We start from the raw sequence: 13,407 nt of genomic DNA on the forward strand, positions 1-13,407 counted from the left end.
TGTCTCACACTATTATGTTCCGGCGGAACATTACACCGCAAATCTGACATACGGTTAAAGGTGCATCGGAAGGCCCGTCCTCGCGCCAGCCGCGTTCGAAAGCCGCAACCTCTGTCTCCTTTTTCCGAGAGAAAGAGAGAGAGAGAGAGAGATGGGGAGCGGAGGAGGAGGAATGATGGATTTGGAGGACGTGACGACGGTGGATCTGATGACGGAGTTGCTCCGCCGCATGAGGTGCGCCCCGAAACCCGAGAGGCGCCTCATCCTTATCGGTTCGTTTTCTCTCCTTATTTTCAGTTTCTTCGCCTTTTGTTTTGCCTTCGGGATTCGATATTAGTTCGTCGAGTTCTTCTCTTTAAAATTAGAAAGCAAGAATATCCATTGTATTCTTGTATTGCGTCTGTACTTAATGTTGTTGAGTTACTAGTTCCCAGGATTAGATTAGAGGCAGTAGCATAGATCGATCGACTTGCTGATTTCTATAGATAGTTTCTCGAAACATTGAATTATTGGAACACAAAGGCTATATCAATCATTCTTAAGCTTTATTGTCTGATTACTGTCATGAATTACTTTGTTTTGCAGGTCCACCAGGATCTGGGAAGGGCACTCAGTCGCCTATTATTAGGGATGAGCATTGTTTATGCCATTTGGCCACTGGTGATATGTTGCGAGCCGCAGTTGCTGCTAAGACTCCTTTGGGAATCAAGGCTAAAGAGGCTATGGATAAGGTAATTTTAAGGAGGTTATATCAGAAGAAAAAAAAAAAGGAAAAATGGAACAAGAAATGGGGGGAATAAGAAGATTATGTCTTTACGCCTTCTTCTGTATCTCTTGATTTTTTGTAGGGAGAACTCGTCTCCGATGATTTGGTTGTTGGTATCATCGATGAAGCCATGAAGAAACCTTCTTGCGAAAAGGGTTTCATTCTTGACGGATTTCCTAGGACAGTTGTGCAAGCACAAAAGGTCAATTATTTTACTCTTTCTATGCTGCTGCTGTTTATTCTATAATTGGTATAATTGACCTGCTACTGTTTGCTGAATTCCTTCTCGGTTAATGATCCTTAGTGTGCTTATGTGACTTTGTGTTCAATTCTTGGGTGCAGCTTGATGAGATGTTGGCGAACAAGGGCACCAAGATTGACAAGGTGCTGAACTTTGCCATTGATGATGCCATACTGGAAGAGAGGATTACTGGCCGTTGGATTCATCCCTCCAGTGGCAGGTCTTACCATTCAAAATTTGCACCTCCAAAGGTTCCAGGAATTGATGATGTAAGAAGAAGATCTCCTAATTCCTTCGATGTATTCATATCTTTGATGCTTTACACAGAGTACTTCAATTACCATATAGCTGGTGTCTGTCTATGTTCCATTTGTTTACCTTCATTTTTGCAAGAAGTTTTTTTTTTTCATTTTTAACTTGTGTTTAACTATTGTTCAGTTGAACAGAGATGTCCGGGACATGTTCTACTAGTTCAATTGAGTATGTTCTGAGTTATGAGCATGTAAATGATTAAGTATGTTCTGGGTTATTTTGGGGTCAAATTTTTTTTTGACACTTTGTGCCTATATGAGCTTGGCAATGGACAAAATAAGCCTTCATTTATACATCGCAGAGGTCCATTCCATTTCTGATTAATTAACATATTAAGTACTCCACCCTTAGCGTTGGTGATGTGATTCCTTTGTTGTGTAGACTTATGTGTCCGAATTTTCCCTCATTGATGTAAGGATCATATTAGTCTTATTTCCATGTCATGTGTAGGTTCTATATATCATGATAAATTCTGCATACCATGCAAGGACTTTGACAGTCTTTAGATGATTGTGATAACTTCTGTGAATTGCCTGTCATTTTTTCCTTTTACCATGTCCCCTTTTCTAAACATCTTCAGTGTTCTTAAGGAGTAAATTTCATATGCATCCTTGATTGATAACCTTTTGGGTAGACTTCGACCCTTATTACTTATGATGTACATTTGTGCAGCCTTATTCCTTCATGTGCTTATATTACTTTTTCCTTTTCTTTTCCTTCTTGTTGAAGCTCACTGGAGAGCCCTTGATTCAAAGGAAAGATGACACACTGGAAGTTCTTAAGTCAAGGCTTGAAGCTTTTCACAGACAAACTGAACCAGTAAGCTACATCTTTTTTTCTTTTCTCTTCTATATTAGCAACTCAATAATAAAGTTTTCAGTAATATAGTCCTCATGGTACCCTGTTTAGTGATAATAATTGCAAAGGCTTTCCATTTTTGAAATTGTCGTATTCATGTTGGTTTTGTACAAGAAAGTTTTGGAGCTTTGATTTTGGCATTTCCTGTGGTTTAAACTTTTTTCTTTTTGGTATTGGGCTTTAATATTGTTCTCCACAAAAGTTCTTTAAGATTCATTAAATACAGAAGACCAACCACAATTTCTTTTTTAGATAATTTCTGAGACCATAAGCTATTTATGAACTAGACACAGACAGGAGTTCATCCCTCTTCATTTGACAGCACCTTTTTGCGACATTTTCCAAAGACCTATGTGACACATAATGTCTTATGGCATATATATTTGACAGCAATGCCTTATGCCATATATATGTCGCAAAAAGGTGCTGTCAACAATTCAACCATATATATTTGACAGCACCTTTTTGCGGCATTTTCCAAAGACCTATATGACACAATTTGTCTTATGACATCCTTCAAGGAATCATTATATCCTGTCTGCTACTAATTCCCTTTCGCTGTGCTTTCACTTAAAACAAAAATATGAGAAGATACTTTTTCATCTACTGCAGGTCATTGATTACTACTCCAAAGAGAGCTTGGTAGTGCAACTTCATGCTGAGAAACGCCCAGAAGAAGTTACTGCTGAGCTTCAGAAGGTTCTTTCGTGAGTGATCAGTTATAATACTTTTACTGAAATCAGTTGTAATGAAAACCTAGTAGAGTTTACAACTAGGTAATCTGTTAAATTATTTGCTGGGCTTCAATGCCTGTAGCTTCTCCCTTGCCCACTACTCTTTGGATCGGGCTTCGCAAAGCGTAAGAGCTTTCACTGAATCTAATCCCCAAATAATCTTTTTCCTTTTACATAATAAACAACAATTATGTTAGTAAAACACCACATTATTGCGCGCCTTGTTACTTCGGCAGAAGTTGTGCTACTGAGTCCTGTATTGCCTTGTAGTTTTAAAGGTCTTCTTATGGATTGGAAGACTAACAGTTTCTTTTATCAAAAGGCTGATGTTAAATTCTTGCTGTAAGGAGAGGTCGGAGAAAGGCTTTGATTTCTTGCGGCAATAATATGTAAAATGCTAGAATCCTGCTCAACTATTTCTGGCGTTCAAATCTCATTCCAGAAATTTCTGAAACTTGTTACTGATATTATGAGGCTAGTAATCTGCAAACATTTATCTTGTGGATCGTTTAATTTCACCAAATGAAATGCACAGCATGAATTTTGAAGCCTTGCATGTAAAGCAAAACCTGGCTATATATATATATATATATATATCTGACAGCTAAAGATATAACCCTCGTTTTCCTTACAATGTTTAATACATGATGAACATCAATGGCCATGAGAATTATTCTATATTGCCTCCAGTCCCAGGTTGTTTGGCTGTAAATAATCTGATGGATTGTTTAAGTAAATAGAAAAGAAACACTGTGCTGTTGTTCCTCCAAAGAATATTTGCAAGAATTATCCGAGTCAAAGCCAATATATACAGAGGGAGAATAATTTCACCATTCCATTTAAATCAGAGCGTAGCTTCTTAGAAACTATAACAAAAGAATTTGCCAATATCTAACCTTCTGATATCAATGGTTAAAAGCCAAAAATAATATCAAAGATGCCCTTAGTGAATTATAATATATCTGCACGTTTTTCCGACAAATATCTCAAATTAGCAGAAAACCATTCTCTCATTTCACTTTCCCAGCATCATTTGGCCAACCTTTAGATGAACAATGGAGAATATCCTGGTCCAAAATTATAGACATTTTTCAAAACATAATAATCATTACAGAATTCAGGATATCTTTCCATAGGTTATACATTGGATACAAACTAGACAGTTTGGGGCTGAGATTCTGCAAAATGATTTGCCTGCAAACAAAGAGGAATAAAGAGAAAATAACTGCTTCCTCTTTTTTCTCATTTATCCAACAAGGGTTTGTGTGGTTGACTTGCCCAAGCCAAGACCAGCTCTCTGTTAATTCCACAGGGGATGCTTTAAAGCACAGAAGCCAGATGATGCTCTAAAATTACCTAATGAAAAGTAAAAGGGGGATAAGAATATATCTACAACAAAAGAATGAAAAAAATGGGTGGGGAATTGATAATTTTTTCCCTTTTGGGCAGCGTTAGATCATCAAAGCATCATCAAGTATATATAACATATGGCAATGCATCCATAGTTGAATAGAGATTTACAGCAGAAGTTACTACTCTCAATTGACAAACAGAAAATGCTTCAAAAAAGCAAGATATATTTTGCGGAGCATAATTTCCTGCCAATTATGATGACATACTACTTTCAACCAAAGATCTAGAATGCCACCAGAACGCAAGGTGTTGTGCAGCAAATACCATGCCAGTGAAGTGCCAGCATAAAGAAAAAAAAGTCAGAAGTACCACCAGGCACATCACATGCGAGCGAAGTCCTGAGGAAGTGAAGGAACTATATACCATGGTGTGGTTGCTAAAATAGGCAGAAGAGGAAACTTCTGTACCAATTAGTCATCGGGAAGCAAATAAAAGTTAAGACAGCAGAATTTGTGTTTCTGCAGGAAAACATCAAAACATTAGGACATCCAAGAAATCAGCATTATACAATTGGGGAGGAGAAATTCGCCGATCTCTAGATATCCCATTTAAACAATCAGCCAATTTCCCTAAGAGTCCACTCCAAATTAAAACGTTGAACATATTTTGAAGTTCCGACAATCAATTCAAGAAAGTCGGGAAAAAACACAAACTCAGATAGTGGCAAATTTAAATAGAAAAAAGCTCATTTCAAGGACAGACATGGTGTGCACTAGATCCAAATGATAGAATACGTGAGAACCATGTATCAATTGACTGATCATAAAAATAAAAGGGAAACCTTGAAACAGCCTGAAGTTCTTATCCATGTCATTGGCAATTAAAGGCATGGTTATAAAAATTATTGGCTTAAAATAAAGGTATGGATCAATGATAAATGTTCTCAGAGGTAAAGTTTCATAAATGGAGAATTGCGACCTTTTGGAAAAGAAATGAAAGATTATATAATATAGTTTCACACCTGTAGTAAGATTATATAAAAATAGCATGAGCATAAGTAGTGAGTAGATATCACAAATAAAGAAACTTTCACAAATAGACCAATGGTACAGACAGAAATTTTCAAATTATAACCTTCAGAACCTTTAAAAAGTTAGAAGAATGAAGAAGCATCTGCCTAAATATCGCAACAACAAAAAAAATCACAAATAGACCAAATGTACAGACAGAAAATTTCAAATTATAACCTTCAAAACCTCCCAAAAGTTAGAAAAATGAAGAAGCATCTGCCTTTGTTGTTTGTTTTACCTCCTACATAACTACTTAGCCAAAGAGGACGAAAAAGTAACTTGCACCCTATTCTATCCTCATGTCTGTCATTTAGGTAGCAAAATGAATGTGGACAGGGACCACCCTAGCTCTGAATTGTCAAGACTACCATGGCTGCAACTTCGACAAAAAGTAATACTGTCACTCATTGACCTCATCTTATTAGAAGAGAACTATGAAAGAAAGAAACATACCTTCCACCTAGGTCTAAGAACTTTGCTATGTGTTCTCAGATATTGATTATAAGTTCTCAGAAAATAATGAATAACAGGCCATCCCCATGTTCCTCACAATGCAGTTATTCCATAAACTATTATGTAGTTTAGTTCTTTTCTCCATGTATTCAAAAGACTTCCGTAGAGCCAAGGGAAGGTTTTAATGGCACTTGGCTGGAGCATCCAGGAATAAACAGGGATAAACAAGGAAGTGACAGCAACTTGGAAACGCAAGAATATCGCAGGTGTTGACATGTAATGAGTATCCGGCTACTGGCTAAAATATTCCCAGTGGCTTATTCCGTCGAGAAATTATAACCATTCAGTATAATATGAAATTTGCTCTGAAAAATTTTCATCCATCTTATCTGTATTGGCACATTATTAGCTTAGAATTCAGTCTTATAATTTTAGTCTTCTATTGAATTTCTTAATTTCGTGGAAGATGCAAACCTATTATATGGCCAGAGTATAGAATTACACATGATTCCGGTTGTCTATAAATAGTTCAGCGATCTAAAATAATATCATATATTTGTTCCAAAGAGAGGGAAAGCGAAAGATAACAAAGCAAATTGGCTAAAAGCCTAAAATTATGGTTCAAAAGCTCGGGATAGGAAACATACACAGCAGCTCTACCTCTGGACATTGAGCATGCTTTTAGCCTCGCTCTGTTCCTCCAGCAGCATATCACTCGCATACTTGCTCAGCAACTCCATCTTCTTCTTCTCCACCACCATCCTCTCAATCTCCTTCTCGTCCGGCAATGGAACGTGCGCCACAAACTCCCTCTCCTTGTTCTGCTCCCTCTCCTCCCTCTCCCTCTCCAACTTCCTCTCCTCCTCCACCACATCCTCCACTCCCTCAAACAACACCTCAGCCGTGGCTGCCCCTGCGCTCGCTACCTCCCCACTCTTGACATTCTTCATTGCCTCCTTCCGCACGCTCTCGACTCTATTCCATTCCGCCACGGCCCGCTTCCTCATCTCCTCTTCGGCCGGTCCCTCCAACTTCTCCAGCACACCGTCCTCGTCGTCACGGTACCCGTAGTACCCGGCGTCGATGCGCTTGTAGATCTCGTAGCGAGTGCGGCGCTTGCGGAGCTCGGGGGGCTTCTCGAAGAGCTCGCGGACGCCGGGGAGCTTCTTGGCGGCGCCGAAGTAGCGGTAACCGGGGCCGCGGCCGCTGGGGTTGGGGACGTCGACGATGTTGCCGTCGAGGTCGGTCATCTTCGGCGCGCCCCGGGAGTAGTTGGCGCCGCCGAGTTCGACGATGCGGCGCTCCCAGTGGACGCGCTCGCGGAGGAGCTTGTTGATCTCGTCGTTGAGGTCGCGGAGGCGGTGCTCCCCAAGCCCCTCGTTCTGGATCTCCGCGACCTTGACTCCGATCTCCCGGAGTATCTCCGACCTCCACCGGTCGGCCTCGGCGAGGTCGCGGCACTCCGAGGCGAGGTAGGGGCGGCGCTCCTTGGGCTTGCGCTTCTCCTCCTGCTTCATGGTGATGAAGCGGTTGAGCATGGACTGGGCCTTCTCCTCATTTCGCGCCATGGCTGCGGATCGACGAAGAAAGCAAACCTAGAGATCGGGATTGAATGGGAGAAGGAGAGAGATGAAGGTGGTAAAGAAACCCTAGACCTCGAAGAAGAGGGAAATGAAAACCTTAATCTGAGGGCTCTACGTGGCTCGGGTCGAGTCCGGATCCGTGATTCTATTTTTTTGTTCGATCCAGTTAGGGTGTGAACAGATCCGTCCAAGTTGGTCCGGGTGCCAATTGGATATCCGCCTCTACATTAGCATCCGATACCACACTATTATTTCATTGATATAATTTAATCTGACCATCAATTATTTTAATTAAATTTAATCCTAAACCAAAATATAGATAAAATTTACACTTGGGATCCTAATGGAACCACTTCTATACAGAGTGAAAGTGATCAGCACATCGAGATCAAGTGGTACAACATTATTCCCTCCCTAGCAAACATACTGGGTCGTCTCTCCTCTACCGAGATTGGCCACTCAGTCTGCCGTTCTATTTCCATCTCTATAAGTATGAAAATATTTAATATTTATAAAACTAAAAATTAAAGTCCATCACAAATTCACATATCCACGAGACCCCTAACTCTCCGCGATTTAGATTTCTCACCTTCGAGCACTTCGATCAAAATCTGAGCATCTAGCTCCACCATAATATGGTTCCATAAGAACAACTCATACTTCACAATAAATAGGGGACTAATTTCATTGTAGTTAAAAAGAGTTGGCCCTCTAATTCACTTAAATCATACTCAATTTGCTACTCTTGTAAGCTTTGGATTGGATCCTATATGGATCTTAATGTGTAACCGTGCTTATGGATGAACTGTGTCTGTAGATTTTTCCTAAATAAAACACTCTATTACACAATGGATATTGCAACACAACGCTACCTTTTGAACTAGAAGATACACCGAAATAGGTAAATAGTACCTTTTGAACTAGAAGATACACCGAAATAGGTAAATAGTACCTTTTTAACTAGAAGATACACCGAAATAGGTAAATAGTACCGTGCGAATGATCTCTTGTTGTTTGTATTTACTGGCACATAACTTAGATAATGTTTGATAATATATGTAGTGAAAATATTTTAGTAAATTTAATTAAATTATTATCCTCTAGACATGAATTCCAAGTATAACCATAGATAGATAATATTATAGTTATAAGATAAAATTATATATATATATATATATATATATATATATATATATATATATATATATATATATATATTATACCAATAAAAAATTATTTATATCCTAAAGTATTATATTTATCTTTTAAGTTTTAACCAAACACTAAAAATAATAGGATCGAATCCCTTAATAAACCTTTATTTATCTTTCTTTTAACTTTTTTTCTCATATTCTATAGTTAAATGGAATCGTTTGTACTGACACCCCTAAAATATATCTTAGGAGACTTTTAAATTTTTTTTAGGTTACAATATTATCCACAAACTTTGGGACAAAATTAAATAGATAACAACGGTGACGAAAACGCATAATGATCAACTATACTCCTAATAAATTAATAAGGTAGTCAATTTAGCTAGTAAAAATAAAATAATTTATAGAGTTTCCTAAATGCCCTAAACTAACTTATATAAGTTTTTAAAATAAATTACCCACTTATTCCTCGTCTCAAACGCACTGCCCATTACTCATCTCCCCACCTTCCCCTCCTTCCCTTGTCTCACCGTCGACAACATGATGACATTCACGCCATTAGCGTCATGCATTAGGATCACGACAGCGGGAATGGAGTCGATGGCAACAATGATTCAAGTTATGAGTTCGCCTTCGTGATCAAGGATGAGATCTTCTCCAATGGCCGATGTCGCCGGCGGAGAGTTAAACTCATCGATCACCTCAACCTCGACCTTGTCGGATGTAGGGACGAGTTAGACGAAGTTTCATCGGAGTCGTACTACGTGTGGATCTTGGGATCGGTGTTGTCGTCATCAGAGCAATGTTGGAAGAGTGGGTCGATGGGGTAGCTGGTGACTGGTGAGAGTGAGGGCAGACACGACCACAGCCGAGGAGGGTGAGGGCCACAATCTCAACAGTGCCGCCCTGGATCTCGTGCCCCGATACCACTGCCTAATTTGCGAGCGCATCCCGATCGAGGAGTTGGAGCGCATAACGAAGACGGAAGACCCATAGTCGGGCGAATTCCCTTGATTGTCACTAAGGCTTTCAAGCATTGAGAAGGCGAACGGTGAAGTCAAGCTGTGCGAAGTGGATAGGGCAAGGGGAAGGAGGGAGGGAAGGAGGGAGATCCTGTTGTAATGGAGACCCTTGCCAGCTGGTAAGTCGTGTGCGATAGCTTGGCTGGAGAGGAAAAGAAGAAAAAGGGAAGGAGAGAAGATGAGAGTAAATTTGTCATTATTGTAGGACCAAAATAAAATTAAGTTATTTTGTTGGAGGACATTTAGATTATTTTATATCTGAAATTACTGCCGCACATTTAAAATTCTTTAAAATATAAGGGTGATATTGTAATCTAAAAAAAATTTAGAAATCTCAGTAAAAATCGAATATAACTCAGGGTGTGAGCTTAATTAATTTTACTTAAAATTTGACTCTTGTGGGTATTTCTTATATTTATTAAAAAGATTATTTAATAACCGTATCCTGTTCAAATATCCCCCCAAAATGGCTGCAATTTCCTGAGAAAATGATGTTTATCCGTTCCATTTTCCAAACAGGCTTATGTTAGTGAATGAATCCATACAACTGCCCCCCATGGCACTTTTCCCTTTCTCCTGACCTCTTGGGCCTAGGAGTCAAAACACCACCACACCACCAGCTCCTCTTGCTGTTCCATTCCCATTCCTCCTCCCCCCCTTCCGATCCAATCTCCATTATAAAAAAAGGGAAGGAGAAGAAGGAGAAGAAAAGAAAAATGCGAATATCCTATCTTCTCATCTGCCTCATCTCCACCGCCGCCACCCTCTCCCTCGCTATCTCTGCGGCGGAGGAGGACGACGTGCTGTGCCTCCGCGGCGTCAAATCCACCCTCGTCGACCCCTCCGACCGCCTCGACTCCTGGCGCTTCTCCAACTCTTCCATTGTCGGCTTCGTCTGCAGCTTCATTGGCGTCTCCTGCTGGAACTCCCAGGAGAACCGCGTCATCTCCCTCTCCCTCCCTTCTCTCTCCCTCTCCGGCCCCATCCCCTCCTCCCTCCAGTTCTGCCGCGCCGCCACCACTCTCGACCTCGCCTCCAACTCCCTCTCCGGATCCATCCCTCCTTCCCTCTGCGACTGGCTCCCGTACCTTGTCACCCTTGACCTCTCCGCCAACTCCCTCTCCGGCCCGATCCCGCAAGAGCTCGCAAACTGTCGCTTCCTCAATACCCTCCGCCTCGGATCCAACTCCCTTTCCGGATCCGTGCCCCCCTCTCTCGCCCGCCTAGACCGCCTCAAGGTTCTCGATCTCGCCGATAACTCCCTCTCCGGCCCCGTCCCCGCGCTGCTCGGCGAGACCTTCGGGGTGGAGTCCTTCGCCGGCAATCCCTCCCTCTGCGGCCGGCCCGTCTCCTCAAGTTGCGGCGGGAGGTCGCTCAATCGTACCAGCTTGATCGTAATCGTCGCCGCCGGAGCCTTCGGCGCCGCCGTGTCGCTTCTCCTCGCCTACTCCGCCTGGCGCTGGTGCTTGGCCGCGCCCGCGAAGATCAAGAAGGGCAAGGGCGGCGGCGGAGGAGGAGGAGAGGACGGGAGGTGGTGGGCGGAGCGGCTGCTGGCGTCGCATTATCGGCTGGTGCCGGTCTCGCTGTTCCAGAAGCCGATCGTGAAAGTGAAGCTCGCCGATCTGATGGCCGCCACGCGCGATTTCCACCCGGACCACATCGTCGTCGCCGGGAGCGCGCGGTTGGGGACTTCTTACAAGGCCGTTCTCCGCGACGGCTCGGCGCTCACCGTGAAGCGGCTCCACTCTTGCCCGCTTTCGGAGAAGGCCTTCCGGTCCGAGATGGGCCGCATTGGCCAGCTACGCCACCCCAACCTCGTGCCCCTCTTGGGGTTCTGCGTCGTCGAGGAGGAGCGCTTCCTTGTCTACAAGCACATGCCTAATGGCGCGCTGCCCGCGCTGCTCCGCTCACCGTCGGATCCGCTGGACTGGCCGGCCAGGCTCAGGATCGGTATCGGCGCCGCCCGTGGGCTCGCCTGGCTCCACCACGGGTTCCAGATTCCCTTTGTTCACCAGAATGTGAGCTCTTACGCCGTCCTCTTAGACGAAGACTTTGAGGCCAGGATCACCGACTACGGCCTCGCGAAGGTCGTTAGAGGGACGCCGGCCCCGGGCGACGGAGCTCTCACTAGTCCTTTCTTGAATGGCGACTTTGGGGAGTTTGGGTATGTGGCGCCGGAGTACGCAAGTAATCCGATCTCCAGCACCAAGGGCGATGTGTACGCTTTTGGAGTAGTAATGTTGGAGCTGGCAACCGGGCAGAAGCCCACGGAGGTTACCGCCGATGCAGCAGGGGAAGGTTTCAAGGGCAGCTTGGTAGATTGGGTTTATCAGCTTGCAGCTGCGTGCCGGATGAGTGATGCCATTGATAAATCTCTACGCGGGAAGGGCCATGACAATAAGATTGTAGACTTCTTGAAGATTGCTTGTGGGTGTGTCATAGCTCGACCGAAGGAGAGGTTTTCAATGTATCGGGTGTATCAATCGCTGAAGCAAATTAGCGAGGGCTACGAATTTTCCGATCAGTTTGATGAGTTTCCGCTGGCCCACGGGAAGGATGATGCAGATAATTTATAGTTGCTGATGCTGTTGAGCCTTAAAGGTTCATCAACCTGTGAGCCTTGGATACGAAGATCATCGACCGACCGGCTTGTTTGGTAAGATGACGGTAAGATCATAAGCAGATTGTAGGTACTTCTCTTTTCTATGCAATCATGTAACTTTGATCCATCTGTATTAGTAGTAGTGTTGTATGATCAGTGTTATTGTGCCTCATTTCTCTCTCAATCATGAACTGCAATTCCTAATGGAGCCAGTTTCCTTAATTATGAGCTGTTTCTTGAATTATTGTATTACACTATCGTACTTGTTAGTTTGAAAACTGGTCTGTAAACTTAAAATGTTATCTTGAGAAGATCAATCTTTTCTAGATTGAAATTGCAACATCATCTTGTTTCCTCTTTGTGGTGTCTAGAGTAGCTAACTGTCTAACTATTGCTCTATTAAAACAACTTGCAAGACCTTTTTTTCCTATTTATGCATTTTAGCACCATGAGGAATTCTTTTCAATCGCGGACATTACTGTGATAATATGATCATTGTAATCAGCTCCATTTTTGAGATTCATGATACTGACAGCTAGTTTCAGTTTGGATTTGCCTGTTTGGGATGTTATCTACTTTCAATACTTGATGTTGCTCATATATATTTGAATGAATTTAATTTAATTTAATTTACTCTTCAGCCATATCTGACTCTATCTGTAGAATATAATACTGTAGCTTTGATTGTTATGTCCGTACATCCCATAAATATTTTCATCTAATAACACTTAGGAGGTCATCTCTTTATGGCAAACTTACATAATCCAACTTGTTTGCACTTCATTATCTATATATCTAGAATTTGATAGTGTGGTTAAACTCTCCTTGGGAGCATAACTGCTATTTGGGCACCAAATGGTAGTGTCAATGAAACAAGATGCAGAAAAATTCTTCAAAGCTCATTTAACTTCAACTTGAGTCAGAGTAGTCGTGAGTGATTTCTAAGCTGGTAAAAGTAAAAAGTTCACACAGGAGTTAGATTGTGGGCTATTCTTGATCTATATTGAAAGATAGATCTTCTGAGTGAGTAAAGTTTGGAGAAGTGATAGTGTGTTACTACAAGTCCACAAGCTGGTTTAGGCTGTTGACTGCCGTTCGAAAAGCATCCAATTTTTATCCTGGATCCAAATGGTCCCTTGGATGGTGGGCCAAGTTTGATGTGAGGGTTGTAAATTTTGCGACAGGTGGTGGGAACTTCACTGTTACCTTGCTGAAACCCATAGGCATTTTAGCCTCTTGTGGTCTGTGAGTGTGACTGA

The 13,407-nt window shown here is 42.2% G+C and overlaps 3 protein-coding genes across 4 annotated transcripts; 2 read left to right on the forward strand and 1 right to left on the reverse strand.

The window, feature by feature from the left end:
• The first annotated feature begins 75 nt into the window (after positions 1-75).
• On the forward strand, positions 76-3,359 carry LOC140762315 (adenylate kinase 4-like). Its single transcript, XM_073100048.1, has 6 exons — positions 76-272; positions 586-731; positions 849-968; positions 1,109-1,276; positions 2,049-2,138; positions 2,790-3,359. Exons 1-6 carry the CDS (start codon positions 152-154, stop codon positions 2,886-2,888), a joined length of 744 nt encoding a protein of 247 aa, XP_072956149.1. The 5' UTR covers positions 76-151; the 3' UTR covers positions 2,889-3,359.
• Positions 3,360-3,979: 620 nt separating this feature from the next.
• On the reverse strand, positions 3,980-7,453 carry LOC140765706 (uncharacterized). Of its 2 annotated transcripts, none has more exons than XM_073104925.1 (2): positions 6,448-7,453; positions 3,980-4,267 (listed from the first exon to the last, which is right to left on the reverse strand). In XM_073104925.1, exons 1-2 carry the CDS (start codon positions 7,353-7,355, stop codon positions 4,264-4,266), a joined length of 912 nt encoding a protein of 303 aa, XP_072961026.1. In that variant the 5' UTR covers positions 7,356-7,453; the 3' UTR covers positions 3,980-4,263. The 2 variants fall into 2 exon arrangements, with proteins under 2 accessions (XP_072961026.1, XP_072961017.1); XM_073104916.1 differs by having other exon boundaries at positions 6,435-7,452.
• Positions 7,454-10,090: 2,637 nt separating this feature from the next.
• LOC140764991 (probable inactive receptor kinase At1g27190) lies at positions 10,091-12,488 on the forward strand. Its single transcript, XM_073103896.1, has one exon. It carries the CDS (start codon positions 10,263-10,265, stop codon positions 12,120-12,122), a length of 1,860 nt encoding a protein of 619 aa, XP_072959997.1. The 5' UTR covers positions 10,091-10,262; the 3' UTR covers positions 12,123-12,488.
• The last annotated feature ends 919 nt before the right edge of the window (positions 12,489-13,407 follow it).

The sequence above is a fragment of the Typha angustifolia genome, chromosome 1 (genome assembly GCF_048772165.1).
Source record: "Typha angustifolia cultivar Huaian chromosome 1, ASM4877216v1, whole genome shotgun sequence".
Lineage (NCBI taxonomy): Eukaryota > Viridiplantae > Streptophyta > Magnoliopsida > Poales > Typhaceae > Typha > Typha angustifolia.

Excerpts from the sequence above, each read along its gene's own strand:
- LOC140762315 (XM_073100048.1), top strand. The coding sequence starts at position 152 with ATGGGGAGCGGAGGAGGAGGAATGATGGATTTGGAGGACGTGACGACG. Across the intron at positions 273-585 it reads GAGGCGCCTCATCCTTATCG|GTCCACCAGGATCTGGGAAG; the intron begins GTTCGTTTTCTC and ends TTTGTTTTGCAG. Across the intron at positions 969-1,108 it reads CAGTTGTGCAAGCACAAAAG|CTTGATGAGATGTTGGCGAA; the intron begins GTCAATTATTTT and ends TCTTGGGTGCAG.
- LOC140765706 (XM_073104925.1), bottom strand. The coding sequence starts at position 7,355 with ATGGCGCGAAATGAGGAGAAGGCCCAGTCCATGCTCAACCGCTTCATC.
- LOC140764991 (XM_073103896.1), top strand. The coding sequence starts at position 10,263 with ATGCGAATATCCTATCTTCTCATCTGCCTCATCTCCACCGCCGCCACC.